This window comes from Vollenhovia emeryi, unplaced genomic scaffold (assembly GCF_000949405.1).
Source record: "Vollenhovia emeryi isolate VEMERY1.0 unplaced genomic scaffold, V.emery_V1.0 DF939154.1, whole genome shotgun sequence".
Lineage (NCBI taxonomy): Eukaryota > Metazoa > Arthropoda > Insecta > Hymenoptera > Formicidae > Vollenhovia > Vollenhovia emeryi.
In genome coordinates, this window is record NW_011967212.1 from 599,413 (window position 1) to 615,530 (window position 16,118).

Consider the following 16,118-nt stretch of genomic DNA (forward strand, 5'->3'; position numbering starts at 1 on the left):
TTAACCTTCAAAAGTATTCAGTTCAGTACAGTCGAAAATGGCAACAGATAAGATGCATATCCGACACTGCATTTTTTACGAATTCCAGCAAGGAAAAAATGCTACAAGAGCGTGCGAATCGATTTGCTCCTTTCTCGGCGAAGGTGTTGTATCGTACGATGTGTGCGCATTTTGGTTTAAGCGGTTTAAAAGCGGTGATTTTATTCTAATCGACAAACAACGCCCTGGAGGCCCTCGGAAGCGCGACAACGATGATTTGGAACAACTGCTCGCTGAGAATTCGGCACAAACGCAAAAAGAGCTTGCAGAACAGTTGGGAGTAACGCAGCAAACGATTTCCAAACGCCTACATGAGATGGGAAAGATCCAGAAAGCAGGAAAATGGGTTCCGCGTGAACTCACTGAAACCAACAAAAATCAACGAGTGGCAGCGTGTCTTTCTCTTCTCAATAAGCAGCGTCGGAAGTCTTTCTTGTAGAAAATCGTTACGGGCGATGAGAAATGGATACTCTATGACAATCCGAAACGCAGAAAGTCATGGGTAAATCCCGGCGAATCATCAAAATCGGTCGCAAAATCCAATCGCTTCGGAAAGAAGGTTCTTCTCTGCATTTGGTGGGATATCAAGGGCGTGCTTTATTATGAGTTGTTGGAACCGGGTGAAACAGTTACTGCGGACTGCTACCAACGTCAATTAATCTGCTTGAGTCAAGAATTGGAACGAAAACGCCCGTACACTGGCAAAGGAGAACGTCCAGTGAAATTGTTGCATGACAATGCCAGGCCATACATTGCTTCCAATACAAAAGACACCATAATGAGTCTTGGCTGGGACGTCTTGCAGCACCCGGCGTATTCACCAGATATTGCTCCATCCGATTACCACTTGTTCCGGTCGATGCAACACGCCTTGTCCGATATGCACTTCCAAACAGTGGATGAGATCCGAAAATGGCTTGACGACTTTATCGTATCCAAAGACGTAACATTTTTCCGAGATGGAATTCATCAGTTGCCTGAAAGATGGCTTAAAGTTATAGAAAGCAACGGCGAATACTTTGATTGAACAATTTCATTTACTTTCTTTTAAAATAAACCCTGAATGTAGCTGAAAAAATTGGATTATTCATTTGTACACCTAATATATATATATACATATACTAAAATAATTAAATATATGTTGAAAATGCTGCGTAGCCAGTAATATAATTTTTACCGAAAGCACGAAAAATACAAATTGCAGATTTGCCTTGCTCCGTAGTTGAAATCTTCGGCGCTGCTTAGAAAGTCAATTTGCATTTTCTTTGTCGCGCTCTACGTTGCAAATTGTTTGCTTACAGGATCGAGCGAGGAACGTTTCTGAAAGATTCACATCCACGACCACGTTGACGGTGAATATACGGGACGATGACGATCAGGATCCGTCCTTTATTTATCAAGGCTGCATGCTCTTGGATGGCGCCTGCATCAATCCGGAGTACTCCGCGTCGGTACGTATCGTATCATTATCGTGTCGATTATGAAACAATTGCCGATCCAATTCGAGGGGGTATTAACAGCGAGCGGATTATTTCAGCGCGGGCGTCTCCCCGCCGTCCCGTTTAAATTTATAGTGCGGAAAAATTCAAGCGTAATCGAATACGCGCGCCTAATCGGCCGCCGATATCTCACTGCTCAAATTCACGTAGCCAATAAATCGGTGCAACCGGTTCTGCAAGTGCGATTCTCTTTTTCTCCCCGTCAGGTATCGAGCGGAGTATTATCCGGCATACTCAACATCTCGCCCGAGAAAATACAGGCGGTCGACATGGACAGTATAAACGCACCGATTCACTACTCCTTTCTCAGCGGAAATCCGCCGAATTACCGGGATTTCTTCGAGATTAATCCCAACACCGGGGCGGTGAGGCAGGTCAAAGCCGTCGACACGACGGTAACGAAGAAGTTTGATATTATTATTAAGGTAAGTGTTAATATTATATTCCTATGTCGAGAGATGCTTATCCACACAGCAAGATGATAACAGAAAGATTTGCCGTTGTTCTAATATACAGGTGTTATGTAATACCCGCCTCACCTCTTATTTACGAATAGAGCGGACTAGACTGAGTCGAAAGGTCCCGCACCATTTTGCAATTTTCGTAATAGATGAGTTATTAATTATTAAAAATCGCTGTCTTAGCTCGGCCTATCGCCTAATTCAAACGCGCGGCGACATGCTCTCTAAAAATCAATCAGTGGCTATTCACTGTTTCCAGTGATGATAACACAGGTCTACAAAAAATGGGATCATGATTGTTGTTGGGCAGCTGGGGGTCGTTTCCCAAGTAATTTTCTGCGTAGAATTCGAATCCGAGGTCAGAATTGGCCCATCACGTCAGGATTTTGAGATATTTGAGGTTATATACTCGAAAAATGGCTTTTTGGGCTACTTTTGAGGTTATGTACAGGACGCACCAAATTTTTTAGCTCTTTTCTTTTAATTGCATCATTTAGTACTACTCTTTCCCTTCAAAATGAGCTGTCGAATGGTCATCTACGATTTTTCCTTGCAAAGTTACGGCCATTTTAAGATTTAAGATAACATGATGAATTCCAAACCCTGCGCCGTTATAGCTCAACAACCTCATGAGCATTCACATTAAACCTGTAAACTTTGAACTATAAACCCGAAAACCTGGACTGCAAACTGTATATATGGGTTTTTGGAGTCGCTGATTACGAATCTGATCTCAGATCGACCCCAAACCTATTATATTACTAAATCCACAACTATAGAGGTTGTTGGGCTATAACAGCGCAGGGTTTGGAATTCATCATGTTATCTTAAAATGGCCGTAACTTTGCAAGGAAAAATCGTAGATGACCATTCGACAGCTCATTTTGAAGGGAAAGAGTAGAACTAATGATGCAATTAAAAGAAAAGAGCTAAACAATTTTGTGCGTCCTGTACATAACCTCAAAAGTAGCCCAAAAAGCCATTTTTCGAGTATGTAACCTCAAATATCTCAAAATCCTGACGTGATGGGCCAATTCTGACCTCGGATTCGGATTCTACGCAGAAAATTACTTGGGAAACGACCTCCAGCTGCCCAACAACAAAACCTTGTAGACCTGTGTAATTCACTAATTGATTTTTAAAGAGTGCGGCCGTCCCGCGATCGGCGCTGCTTTTTAAACTTCACTAATATATTTTACTAGTAATTATACTTGGTGTACATTTTACTAGTCAAATGTATGAAAAGTTTTTAAAAACTCTTAAAAACTAAAATTGTTCAAATGCTTGTCCTACGATTATATGATTTTCGGGGTAAATTTTAAGAGCAAATTTTCTCCGCGCACGTTTGGATAAAAATTGGAACGTAAATCGAACGTAAGGGAAGAGTGACACAAGCGTGAACGAAATGTGTAGGAAGCGTAATTTGGAACAGCGAAGCGTAAAAGAAACCTCAAACGCTTCTTTTACACTTCGCTGTTTCAAATTACATTTCCTATGCATTTCGTTTACGCTTCTGTCACTCTCCCCTTACATTCGATTTACGCTCCAAATTCTAGTTTCATCAGGGGAGGAAATAGTTCATCACGCGAAAGGTTTGTTCCAAAATTTGGGAGAATGTAAGGTAATAGTCGGACGTTTTCTTCTTTCTCTTCTTAGGCAGTCGAAGTGTCGGAAGCGAAGAGATCGGCCACTGCTAAGTTAACAATCACCGTCAAGCCGGTCGACAGCAATCCACCCGTTATAACGGCGTCAAACATCGAAGGTTTCGTCGACGAGAACGCTCCGATCGGCACAAAAGTCATCGATGGAAGCGGAAATCCCATTGTGCTCACCGTGTCGGATGCTGATCTGGTGAGTCTGATTCCGTAAATTCTATTGGTTTCTGGCGTTTAACGAAGCGCGACCGAGGTGCAAATCGGTCATTTAATCTGCTCTATCGTCAGCGGATAAGACCTTCGTCGCGCTGATGAAACTTGAAGTTACTTTCCTCTTTCTTCTTTTGCTAAAAAAAAAATATTGTACATATTCTCGTCTGTATCCAGGGCCCGGACGATCCGAAACCGACGTACACTTTCGAGCTGACCACGAATTTCTTCGCGATCGATCCGTCCGGCGTGCTTGTCGTGAACGAGGAGAATCTGGATCGGGATCCTCCGAGTCCCGGCCGCTTCCGGTTCCAGGTGGTTGCCCGGGAGAAAACGGGTGTGGCCGCGTCGTCGCCCCTGTCGTTTGTCGTGACGTTGAACGACGTCAACGACAATGCGCCTCTGCTTCCGATGATGGCACCCATCACCGTTCAAGCGGGGGAGACGAAGAGACAAATAGCAAAGGTGAGCTTCTTTAATCGATTAACAATCTCGCACGTACGATAATCATTGCAGACAATTGAAGTTTTCTTTCTGGCACTCTCTTTGGTGCTTGCCACAGTTGCCGTTGATTATTGCCCGCGTCGATGTAACTCCTTCTCGCGTCTTTAAGCGCGAGACTCCTGGAGAGAAATTGAATTTTGGATCTCGTACAGGTGGAGGCCACGGACAACGACGAGGGCGAAAACGCCGAGATAACGTACAGTATCTATCACGTGTCGAACAACGGCCTGCAAAAGTTCAAGATAGATCCGAAGACCGGAGTTATCGAGTCCGTGAGGAAACTGAACGCCGGCGAACAGTACAGCATCACCGTGCAGGCCACCGACAAGGGTGGCAAGTACTCGCAGACGATCGTCGAGGTGAACGTCATTCCTGGGCCCAACACCAGAAGCCCCGTGTTCAAGCAACCGGTGTACGAGGTGCAAGTCAGCGAGGGGGCCTCCATCAATTCCACAGTCGCGACTATCACTGTGAGTATCCTCGATATGATGTCCGTCTCGTTGGCGTTTTATTTTCAACTCCAACTGCTCTGACAGAAGCACAGTATTCGCTCGATATGCACTTTGTTGTTTTCTCTCTCTCTCTCTCTTTCTCGTTCGTTCCTCTATCGCGTTGATGAAGCATCCCATCTACGCTTTCCTATTTATACCAGATAGTTTTTTTAATGTATATAGTTTTTCAAACTTTACATATGAAACAGTTTCCGCAATTAATTGTTATTCACTAGAATGTCCATTTTCCTCTTCGGATTGTATTAATTGTATACAGATGGAATTTTCTATTAAAATTTATCCTGAAATTCATGTAATCGTGGGACAACATGGCATTTCGAAGAAGTTTATGACAGTTTTATAAATTTTACCACACGTTTTACAAGTAATTATACTAAAATGTATGGTAAAATTTATAAAACTGTCATAAACTTCTTCGAAATGCCATGTTGTCCCACGATTACATGATTTTCAGAATAAATTAAAAAAATTCTCTCCGTGTATAAATGTAATATAATGTAATATGCAATTGACTTTTTTGAAGTTTTGCCGTACATTTTACTAGTAAAACATATGGCAAAGTTTCAGAAAACTCTCGTAAAGTTTTTGAAATGCCATGTTGTCCCACGATTTTCAGGATACATTTTAAAATAAATTCTCTCTGTGTATTCGAACCGAATTGTATCTCTCTTTTTGAAAGTGTCGCAACCGTAGATAGCTTTGTCAATCAACGTTACAAGCCATTGACGCAGAAAACGGTTCGGTGTCGTAACAATTTTATGGGAGTTTTTGCAATTTTGCTATATACTTTACTAGTAAATATATTGTACTTAGTATACAGTTTACTAGGAAAATGTACGGTAAAGTTTAAAAAACTCTCATAAAGTTCATCAAAAAGCCATGTTGTCCAACGATTACGAGATTTTTAGGATAAATTTTAAAGGAAAATTCTCTCCCTGTACAAATATAACGTAATATGCGATCAACTTTTTTGAAACTTTACTAGTAAAATGTATGGTAAAGTTTCAAAAAACTCTCATAAAATTCTTTGAAAAGCCATGGTGTCCCAAGATTACATGATTTTTCAGGATAAATTTTAAAAGAAAATTCTCTCCGTGTATAAATATAATATAATATGCAATCAACTTTTTGAAGCTTTGCCATACATTTTACTATTAAACCGTAAGGTTTCGGAAAACTCTCATAAGTTGTTGAAATGCCATGTTGTCCCATGATTACACGATTTTCAGGATACATTTTCAATAAAACTTCTATCCGCATTCGATCCGAATTGTATCTCTCATTTTGAAAGTGTCGTAACTGTAATATAGCTTTATCTATCAATGTTACAGGCCATCGACCCAGAAAACGATCCGGTGTCGTACTCGATAGTATCGGGGAATGACTTGCGCCAGTTTGCGATCGGCGACAAATCAGGCGTTATTACCGTTATAAGGAAGTTGGATAGGGAGGATCTGACCCGATATCAGTTGGTAAGCCGATATCGTCAAACACCGTAGCGCGAACTTCCTACACCCTCTACTACAAGCCAATGCACTTCTCGCTTTACGCCACTTTCTACCGACAGCTTTTATCTAATCTAAGGAAACATCGGCGTTCTGCTCTTCCTTCGCCTGTAAACGAGTAGCTGCGCGAAATCGAAACACAACAACGTGTTAACTTTCAGCGCGTGCACGATCCGTTTATATACTTTGGATAAAAATCTAGAAATTCGTGCTTCAAGTGTTTAACTTTTCCCAAATCCAATTTCTTAGAGTTCTCGCGAAAGAACATTACACCGAAGTCTTATCGATCGACTCAGGTATTTCTACTCGCCACAGTGCACACTTCACGTTCGGCTAAATTGGAATAAATTAAAGCGGAATGTAATGCCATGATTGTTGGTCTGTGATAGCTGATAAAGGCCGAGGATACCGGCGGCCTCTACAGCACCGCGACGGTCAACATCATGGTCACCGACATCAACGACAAGAATCCCGAATTCGTGGGTCTCCCTTACGAGTTCACCGTTAAGGAGGGCGAGGCGCGCAAATTAATCGGCCGCGTGCATGCCGAAGACGCGGACGAAGGTATAAACGCCGAGATCACTTACTTCGCACCCGATGATATTCCCTTCACCGTGGACCCCGAGACCGGAGATGTCCTGACGAAAATAGTGCTAGACTACGAGCAGAAAAACGTGAGTAATCTCTTTTATAGCGAACTCGATTGTTCGCACTAGTGCGTGCTGAGGCTTATTTACAGTCAATTCTTGTATTTAAGGATCGCCTTAAATATCTTTTTTTTTAAACATCTATTCTAGCACCTACTTTTTGGGAAAATTAAAGATTGCGCTGACTAAGGAATAAGAAAATAGGATGTGACAATGATCCTTTGCGTAATTTTTCGCGCTGAATTCAAGTCCGTTTTTTATATTTGCCTCATCACGTCGAGTTTTCGAGATATTCTAACTTTAAAGTGCAAAAAATGCTGTTTTCGACGATCTATAGTATCGTCAGAAACAGCATTTTTTGCACTTTAAAGTTAGAATATCTCGAAAACTCGACGTGATGTGAGGCAAATATAAAAAACGGACTTGAATTCAGCGCGAAAAATTACGCAAAGGATCATTGTCACATCCTAATCAACTCGCGACACCCCTAATTTTGCAGGCCTGTGTTATAACCAAGTGCACTCAGTGCACACTAGTGCGAGCAACCGAATTTGCTGTTAGTTTTTAATGTAAAAATATCGAGAGTAATAAACTTGTATTATTTTTAATAACGTCAATTTGGAAGTGCGCGCAAGTAATTTGGATACCTTTTCAATTTGTTCGCGCGAGAAAACAATTTCGGGATACACGAAGCTAGAGAATTGTCCGAAATAATTGGAGAACTTTCAACGGTTAATGAGTTTTTCGTTCGAACTCGCGAAAAGCTGTATCAAATAATGCATAAGAGCTTATTCCCGACTTAATTTTGGACTTTCCGGAAAAGCTCTTCCGTCTCACGAAAGTTATAAAGTGCGATTACAGCTCTCGAGAATCCTTACAACGAAGCGATTTAGTTTATACTCGGATTGCGAGTTGTCACAGTTAAATAACAATTGTACTGTTGTGCGCGCCTGAGACAAGAAGAATGGGCAAGCCGTACGTTTGATCGTGTGTTCAAAGTCGCACGATTTTTATTCGCGGAAACGCAACGTGTAGAAAAGTCCGATAACAATTCCACGTAACAATGTAACGTGATCGAGACTTCAACTAGTCATACGGTGGTCATTAAAATCATGTTGAGAATACGTTTTTTTGTTCTCCCTCTACGGTTCTCAACCATCCTTTCAGTTATTTGACGCACAGCTAAAATCTTTCATTTTTCTTCCAACACTTTTTTCCTCTGGAGTTAAATCATAAAAATCGACAGGCCTTCAGTCCAATTCTACACCGGTTGAACATAATAAAATACAACATTTGCACGTAAATTGCGTAGGAATACAAATTCGTAGTCACCGCGAGGGATGGAGCCCCCGATTATCGTTTAGCGACCGCAACAGTCACGGTGAAAGTCATCGACGTCGAGGACGAGGTTCCAGTCTTTCACCAAAGCAGTTACGAGGCACGTGTCAAGGAAAACGTGCCCGACTATAATGTAATTAAAGTCACGGTGAGTCGCAAAACCACGAGTGTCAAACCGTGGCAATACTATTCGCAATAGCGCCTTTTCTCAATTGGAAAACGTGCAGAGCGCGATGGGAATACGATTAAAAGTGATTAGCCTGTCTATTCGTATCGGTTCCGGCAGATTAATTTATCGAGGATCGGGAATCTTGCGCGGCGGCGCTGATCGTTTCTAATGTGTGTCCCAACGCGAGAGACATTCGCGTTAAGATAAAGCGTCCCCAGTTCCTCGCATAACAGTCGAGTGTGAAATTAGTGAAGCATATTCGAAGTGAAGCATAATAAGGTGAGATGTAATTTCATCGAGGACGAGGCTCGCTCGGAGGAGTTTCGAAAGTTCATCGGATAATCGAGACGTACCTACACTCGTCCCGACTCGGCAGACATTCGCGTTACTCGCGTCGCCGACGATTCCCATCCCCGCCGGCCAAGCGGGGAGGATAGTGCGTACTGGCTCGTTTTACCCGGGTTTCCAAGCTAACGCGATCATTTCTAGGCCGATGATCCGGACACAAAGAAGCAAATTACGTACACGATCAAGCAAGGGGATACCGAACTCTTCAGCATAGACCCGAAGACTGGACTGATAAAAACTATCCGCGGTCTTGATTACGAGAGCCAGGCCCAGCATGTACTTATCGTAGGCACCGAGGAGAACACCAGCAATTCAACTGGCTCCATCACCCGCGTTGTTATCAACGTCCAGGTACTGTTTACAAGTCAAGTTTGACCCGCTCGTCACGGTAGTTGTCAATATCTGTCATCGATTTGCTATTATCGGCGCATCGCGTACACTGAGAGACCCATTTTGTTGAATGAAACCAAATTTAGTTGATTCAACTGAACTTCTTGTTTGGATACGGGCAAACAAATCTTTCAGTGGAAACAACAGAATCTAGTTGGCAAATTTGATTATATCAACACACAAATTTGGTTGAGTGAACATGCGCAGAATCCTTTAATAATATTCTACTGAACGATTTAGTTGACGCAACAAACACAGTTATTTAGGACGTGACGAGATGGACGAATTTGTTATCTCAACCATAAAATTTTGTTCAAATAAAAAACTCATGGAAACAAAATAGTTAGTTGTTGTAACATTTAACTTCTTTCCAGCAACACATTTTTCGTTTCACACAACCAAATTACGTGTTCAGTCAACAAAATGATTCAATCAAATTATTTCGTTTTATTAAAAGAAATGGGTCTCTCAGTGTCGCGCGCACGAATATGCCAATTTTAGAATATCACATCTCACAGACGGCTTAAACTGCCGTCGCGAGCTTTCATTTGTCACATTTCGCGCGAGAAGTAATTACGGGAAGACACGTAGTTTTAATAAAACAAACTTTTTTTCTAATTAATGATCGGAAAGATCTTATATAATCAAATAAAAGATAATCGAATAAATCGTGTGTATACATCCGACACAGCTGCGCGGTCCTTCCGGCTTAATTAATGCATGGAAAATGTTAAAACGTGAATTGATCGCCTGTCGCAGAGTCTCAGGAATTAATCCGCGGAATCGATTAAACGGAACCGGTTCGCGTTGTACGGATTAATATCATAATCAACGGTTACCCTATCATTTAACGTGCCTCGACTACTTTTAATTTAACTGTATCTTATCACTCGGCGCATTAATAACATTGAAAATGCATCGTGGCAGGACGTGAACGACATTCCGCCGGTATTTACGTCGGTGCCGCGTCCGATCACGCTGGACGACGATGTCCCCATAGGGACGACCGTGATCCATCTCGTCGCCGCAGACTCCGACGGCACCGCGCCGGGGAATCAGGTAGGTGTATCCCACCCTGCGCGTCTTCACGTCCTCTTTGTTGACTCGCCCAAGCGGGAGATTGTCACCGAGCTCGATGCCCCGTAGGTTCGATACGAGATCATCGGCCGCGGTATCGCCGGCAAGTACTTCGTAATCGACCCCGACACCGGCGTTCTCCGAATACGAGACGACTTGCGCAAGGAGACCGACTCCGAGTATCAGGTATTCGATCCTCCGCGCATAACCCGACGCTCGCGAGATCCGTCTCATCCACGCGGGCGATTCCCTCTTTTTTTCTCAGGTCGACGTGCGTGCATACGATATGGGCGAGCCGCAATTGTCGTCCGTGACGACCGTGCCGGTCTACGTGCGTCACGTGGCGACGGTGCCGCCGGAGATCGGTCTGGGTTTCGCGGAGAACTCGTACAACGTCGAGGTGCCCGAGGACGCGGTGGACAACACGCTAATAAAGATAATCACCATCATCAACAGCCACGCATACGACACCACGCCGCTCAGGTGCGAGATTTACAGCGGCAACGAGGAGGGCCTGTTCGAAACGAGCGTCACGGAGGAGCGCAATTGCGCCCTGAGGTTGAGAAAGGGAGCGCTGGATTATGAGACAACGGAGTCTTACCAGATTAAGATCAAGCTGGAGTCGCTCTCGGGCCTCCTGAATTCCGGCAGAAACACGACGATGGTAAGACGCCAGGCGGATCCTGAGCTTGCCGCCCTTGAAACGCCAATTCTTACACGGAGGGAATTTTCTCGTAAAATTTCTCCTACAAGTCATCGTGGGACAACATGGCACTTTGAAAAACTCTAGAAATTCTCCAAAATGCCAAATCGTCCCACGATTACATGATTTTCAGGATAAATTACGAGAAAATTCTCGCTGTGTACAATCCGAATGTGTCGGCGAAAAAATGTTAAAACGCGTGGCTATTTTTCCTACTGGATTGCTCACGCGAACCAATAAGGATGCAGAGTCTTAGATCAGGTGACTTTAAGACCAAATCCTGATTGGCTCTCGTAAGCGAATCCAGTAGGAAAAATCATCTTTGTGCAATAAGAGCTTCTATTCAGATACTTTTACGCGGAATTGTTAGGTACAAAGTATGTAAATCCTAATACAACGTTTTTTATCTGTCGCGTTTTTAAAAAATTGAATTCTTGCAAAAGGAAGCTCAATTTCGCTGCACCTCGCTGCAAATTAATTATCGATTCTCATTTGTCTCTGGTAAGAATGTGAAAACGCGTTTGGCCGCAGGTGAAGATTCAGGTGCTGGACGTGAACGACAACAAGCCCGAGTTTATCTTCCCGGAGGCGAGTCAGCAGCTCACGAGGGGACGTTATTTCGCGGCGATTCCGCGCACCGCGCAATTCGCGTCCACCGTCGTGCAGGTGAAGGCGCACGACAAGGACAACGGCAAGTACGGCAAGCTGGAGTACAGGATCCTCGAAGGGCGAGGCTCCGGTTACTTCGCCATCGACAGCTCCACCGGCATAATCCGGACAACGGCGACGTTCGACCACGTGGACGCGTCCGAGCTCCCCTTCAAGTTTGACGTTCGCGTGCGCGACAACCCAAATTCGACCGACAACTACAATTCGATTGTCGCGTCGGTGATCGTCAATCTTATCGGTGAGGAGAACCTGATGATCCTGGTGGTGCAGGACGCGGCGCCGGACGCGCTGCAGAAGGAGGCTGGCAGAATAGCGAGCGCGATCGAGCAGAGGAGCGACCTGCTGATCGGCATCGATAGAGTCGCGGTGAGGAAGATCCTCACGAAGAACGGCACCGTCGAGACGTTCCCGCACGACTCCGACGTGTGGTTCTACGCGGTCGACCCGGACACCGAGGCTATATTGAGCAGAAACAGCACGAAGGTGCAAAGGTACGTTTTACGGAGAGAATCGCTAGCGGAAAAAATTGACTTGGAATAGAAATTTGTGGCAATTTTTATATCTTCGTTGAAACACTAATGTTTTTTGTAAAAATATCTACGAGATAGTATCACAAATTACAATGTTCTCAAATCAAGAAATCATTGCAAGTGGTATTTCATGAAAATGTACAATTTTGTAAAAATTAGTACAAAACTTTACTAGTTTAAAAAATTTGAGAAACAAGAAAATCTTAGAGAATTAAAACGTCTGCTTGTAGAATATTACAAAAATTAACAAAAGTGTTCCAATTCTAGCATTTTTCTTGATTTTTATAACACTTAAATTTACGTAGAATTTCTCAGGTTCCGGCAGTTGTATTTAATATGTTTTTGTAGAATTTTGTAGAATTATTTCCGGCAGGGATGTGCGCGCGTTAAGAAAACAAATTAAGAAATGTCTGGAAATTCTGGAAATGTAGTCTTTTTGACAATTAATCTCTAAAATCCCGTTCGGATTTATATGTTAGCGGGAAGATTACGTTGGAAATCTGAGTTCTTAGTGCAACGTCACTTTAATTCCTCCGCTGTGGTATTACATGTATATGGTAAAGCCACAATTGTCTCACATTCATTTAGAGAACGGTGTTACGTAATTACTGCTGTCCACGTTGCAACATGCTTTTAGGTACTTTCGTAAATGGAGAGAATACTGAAGTATGTTAAGGGAATGCTGGATTCTGCGCACTTTTCGCACCTTTTGCTCCTGGAACTGTCAATTCGCGGAAACACTTGTGTGATATATAAATTATGTGGCTTTCGTGTACAGAGATAGACAGTGTTTCCTTAAAAAAAAATCTATTCACTCGAATAAGGCAACCTATAACTTATTCAAGTAAATAGATTTTTTGTTAGGCTTCTAAACTTAATTTCAATGATACCACGCTGTTCTCTGATTTAGTCTGATTAGTGGAACACTGTCGGTCTGTACGCATAAGTTTTATAATCTATGTATTGTACAAATGTTTTCACGAATTGAGAGTTCTAGGTGTAAAAGATACAGAACCACTCCAGCATCCCCTTAGGCCCGGTTTCACCAACGTCGCTTAACTTTAAACTTATTGTTAGTTTAATTTGTTCTTTGTCTCTTCTCAACTGTTACCTTAGAAGGAGCCAAAGAACGAATTAAGCTAAGCTTAAAGTTAAACAACGTTGGTGAAACCGGGCCTTAAACATCTAAATAAATCGTTTTTTATGACATTTTTTGAATACAGCGGCTACATTTTAAAAAATGCTAAAAATCTCTCGGTAAGTTTTGTGATATTTTTAAATAGAACGCAAGTTTTCTAATCAATCTGAAATCAATGTGAAACCAGTTCCAGTCGCAAAGCCTATCCGTGCTTAATAATGAAAGACACGTTTCCCACGCCAGAACCGAAAAGTCAATTGGGACGTTCGTTTGCACATTTGACCGTGAGCAAATATTAAAGGAGCCAAATGCTCGACAGGTCCATCATGGATAAATCGGCCATGTCAAATATCACCTTTGACGTATCTACGTTGGTGCGGGCAAATGCCATCGACATTCATGCACCCGTGATGCCACCCGAGCCGGTGCGAACGCAAACGGCAGTCGCGTTCAGCGGCGAGGTCTTCCCGTACGCGCTTATCATCATCGCTTGCGTGATCCTGATCCTCGGTATCGCCGGTATCATCTACATATGTGTCTCCTGGTCCAAGTAAGTGCTAGGTTTCGTGTATACGCTTTTAGCCGAAAGCTCGTAATGTTGAGTCTCGTCAAATAAATCGACAAACACGTTTATAAAAATATAATTATGAGAACACTAGGGCACAAGGCACAATGCGATTACGACTTATCATAAAACTGATTAAAATAATAAATAAATATATTGAGTTTCTATGTGCGAAATTCATTACGGATGAAAATATGCTTGTACATAATTAAATGTAATATAAAGTTTTACAAAAATTAAGAAAAATTTGTATTAGGACGGACATGCAAACTCAAAGTAGCAGATAATTGTTGCACTTTTTGCACGCTGTTTCAATAAAAACGCGATTCGAACCGGGGACCAGTTGTTATTGCGGTCTTAGCGTTATTACGATCGCATGGGAATGTTGTTTCATGAGTGTGAATATTCATTTGACTCATCAAGTGCGTGTTATGCAAATTTATACCGCTCTTTATTACCTCCATTAGCTTCAATTGCGCTTTCCGCTTTGGATACCTTTGCAAACACTTATTGCATCGACGTTGCGTGGTAAAACAGTCCTTCCGGTGTGTTTATATTTCCGCGATAAAAAATTTAAAGCCCCCCGGGAGATTCTCATCGTAAAAGTTACACTTATTACACAGGTATAAGGCATACAAGGAACGTATGCAGCGCATGTACGTGGTGCCGCGATACGATCCCGTCTACGTGGAGCCCAATTTAAAGGAGTACGAGACGCAGGTGCTCCAGATGAGCGTGCCGGTCGACGACAATGACAGCTGCAACGATTTACAATTGGACTTCAGTAACAAGAATCACGCGTTTAGCTTGGACAACGTCAGTTACATCACCAAGGACCATGGGGACAGTACTGGTAATTCGAAGCAAACGATACAATGCGGTTGCATAACGCAACAGTTAAATTTATCAAGGAGTCCGTACATGGAGAGAATTTTCTTTTAAAATTTATCCTGAAAACCGTGTAATCGTGGGATAACACGGCATTTTGAAGAATTTTTTGAGAATTTTTCGAAATTTTATCATACATTTCGGAGAATTTTATGAGAGTTTTCTGAAATTTTACGATACATTTCGAAGAAGTTTATGGGAATTTTCTGAAATTTCACCATACATTTTGAAGAATTTTATGAGTTTTCTGAAATTTTACTATACGTTTTACTAGTAAAATGTATGGCAAAACTTCAAAACACTCATAAAGTTCTCCAAAATGCCACGTTGTCCCGCGATCACATGATTTTCAGAATAAGAGAAAATTCTCTCCGTGTAGAAAATAATTACAGAATTTGAGCCTATCACAGTTAACAGAATAATATTAGAAGAAGAATGTGACACTAAAGACGTATCTATTTCTATAATCTGACAACCATTGATTTTCCTTAAATAAAAATTATTTTATCCAGCAGATTAGCGGTACATTAATTTTTTTTTGTATCATTTATGTCGACCTGAAGTATACAGCGTGTTCGTGTGCTCTGTTTTAAGGCCAACAAAGTCCCGTTAGTTCCGAGGCGGCGACCACGGCGCGAGCGTCCAGCATCGTTGGTAATCACGGCGACACCAACATCCACTCCCTGCGACGATCCACGCTGGGCCGTAAGAATCATAGCGTGAGCAACACGAACACCCTGAACAATCGCGACGCGACACCGGTACTTAATCCCTTGTACAATCACGGCGGTGATCTGCTCAGCCCTAGTCCGTCCAACGACAACGTCACCTTCAGGGAGAGGAAAGATTACTCGCATCTCGGGTTCACGTATCTGGGCGAGCAGAGTCCCGTGGAGACCACGACGGAGTTGTAAGTTTCATCACCCGAGAGACGGCGAGAGTGCGAACGCTGGTCCCTTTAAAGACTGTCACCGATTGATTATACATATCCGCGAGGAGGGAAGGTCGAGATGTAAACCTACACTGTAAAGAAAGTTACGTGTAAAATTACAATTATCATAGTAGGTAACATTGGGATTATCTATTAAACGTGTATATTTACATACGTCAGTAAATGTATGTACTTTGTATATAAAATTATTACCTTGCACAATAAGTAAGCTTCTTGCTTTTAATTGTGTACATTTTACAATTTTTTTGTGATTTCTCATCATGTATAAACAAGTATTTACACAACAAAGAGTAGCAAAAAATTTTTTTGTAAGAGTACA

The 16,118-nt window shown here is 42.4% G+C and overlaps 1 protein-coding gene across 2 annotated transcripts in view; it reads left to right on the plus strand.

The window, feature by feature from the left end:
• LOC105565266 (protocadherin-15) overlaps nucleotides 1-16,003 on the plus strand; it is a 165,379-nt gene extending 149,376 nt beyond the window's left edge. For both annotated transcript variants that reach the window (XM_012018307.1, XM_012018308.1), the window contains 16 exons: nucleotides 1,341-1,490; nucleotides 1,745-1,963; nucleotides 3,656-3,850; nucleotides 4,042-4,329; nucleotides 4,521-4,838; nucleotides 6,212-6,352; nucleotides 6,775-7,059; nucleotides 8,345-8,518; nucleotides 9,029-9,238; nucleotides 10,205-10,336; nucleotides 10,424-10,540; nucleotides 10,620-11,018; nucleotides 11,589-12,217; nucleotides 13,714-13,944; nucleotides 14,583-14,812; nucleotides 15,442-16,003. In XM_012018307.1, the coding sequence (XP_011873697.1) occupies nucleotides 1,341-1,490; nucleotides 1,745-1,963; nucleotides 3,656-3,850; nucleotides 4,042-4,329; nucleotides 4,521-4,838; nucleotides 6,212-6,352; nucleotides 6,775-7,059; nucleotides 8,345-8,518; nucleotides 9,029-9,238; nucleotides 10,205-10,336; nucleotides 10,424-10,540; nucleotides 10,620-11,018; nucleotides 11,589-12,217; nucleotides 13,714-13,944; nucleotides 14,583-14,812; nucleotides 15,442-15,761 (4,038 nt within the window). In that variant the 3' untranslated portion in view covers nucleotides 15,762-16,003. The remainder of the gene's footprint in view (nucleotides 1-1,340; nucleotides 1,491-1,744; nucleotides 1,964-3,655; nucleotides 3,851-4,041; nucleotides 4,330-4,520; nucleotides 4,839-6,211; nucleotides 6,353-6,774; nucleotides 7,060-8,344; nucleotides 8,519-9,028; nucleotides 9,239-10,204; nucleotides 10,337-10,423; nucleotides 10,541-10,619; nucleotides 11,019-11,588; nucleotides 12,218-13,713; nucleotides 13,945-14,582; nucleotides 14,813-15,441) is intronic.
• The last annotated feature ends 115 nt before the right edge of the window (nucleotides 16,004-16,118 follow it).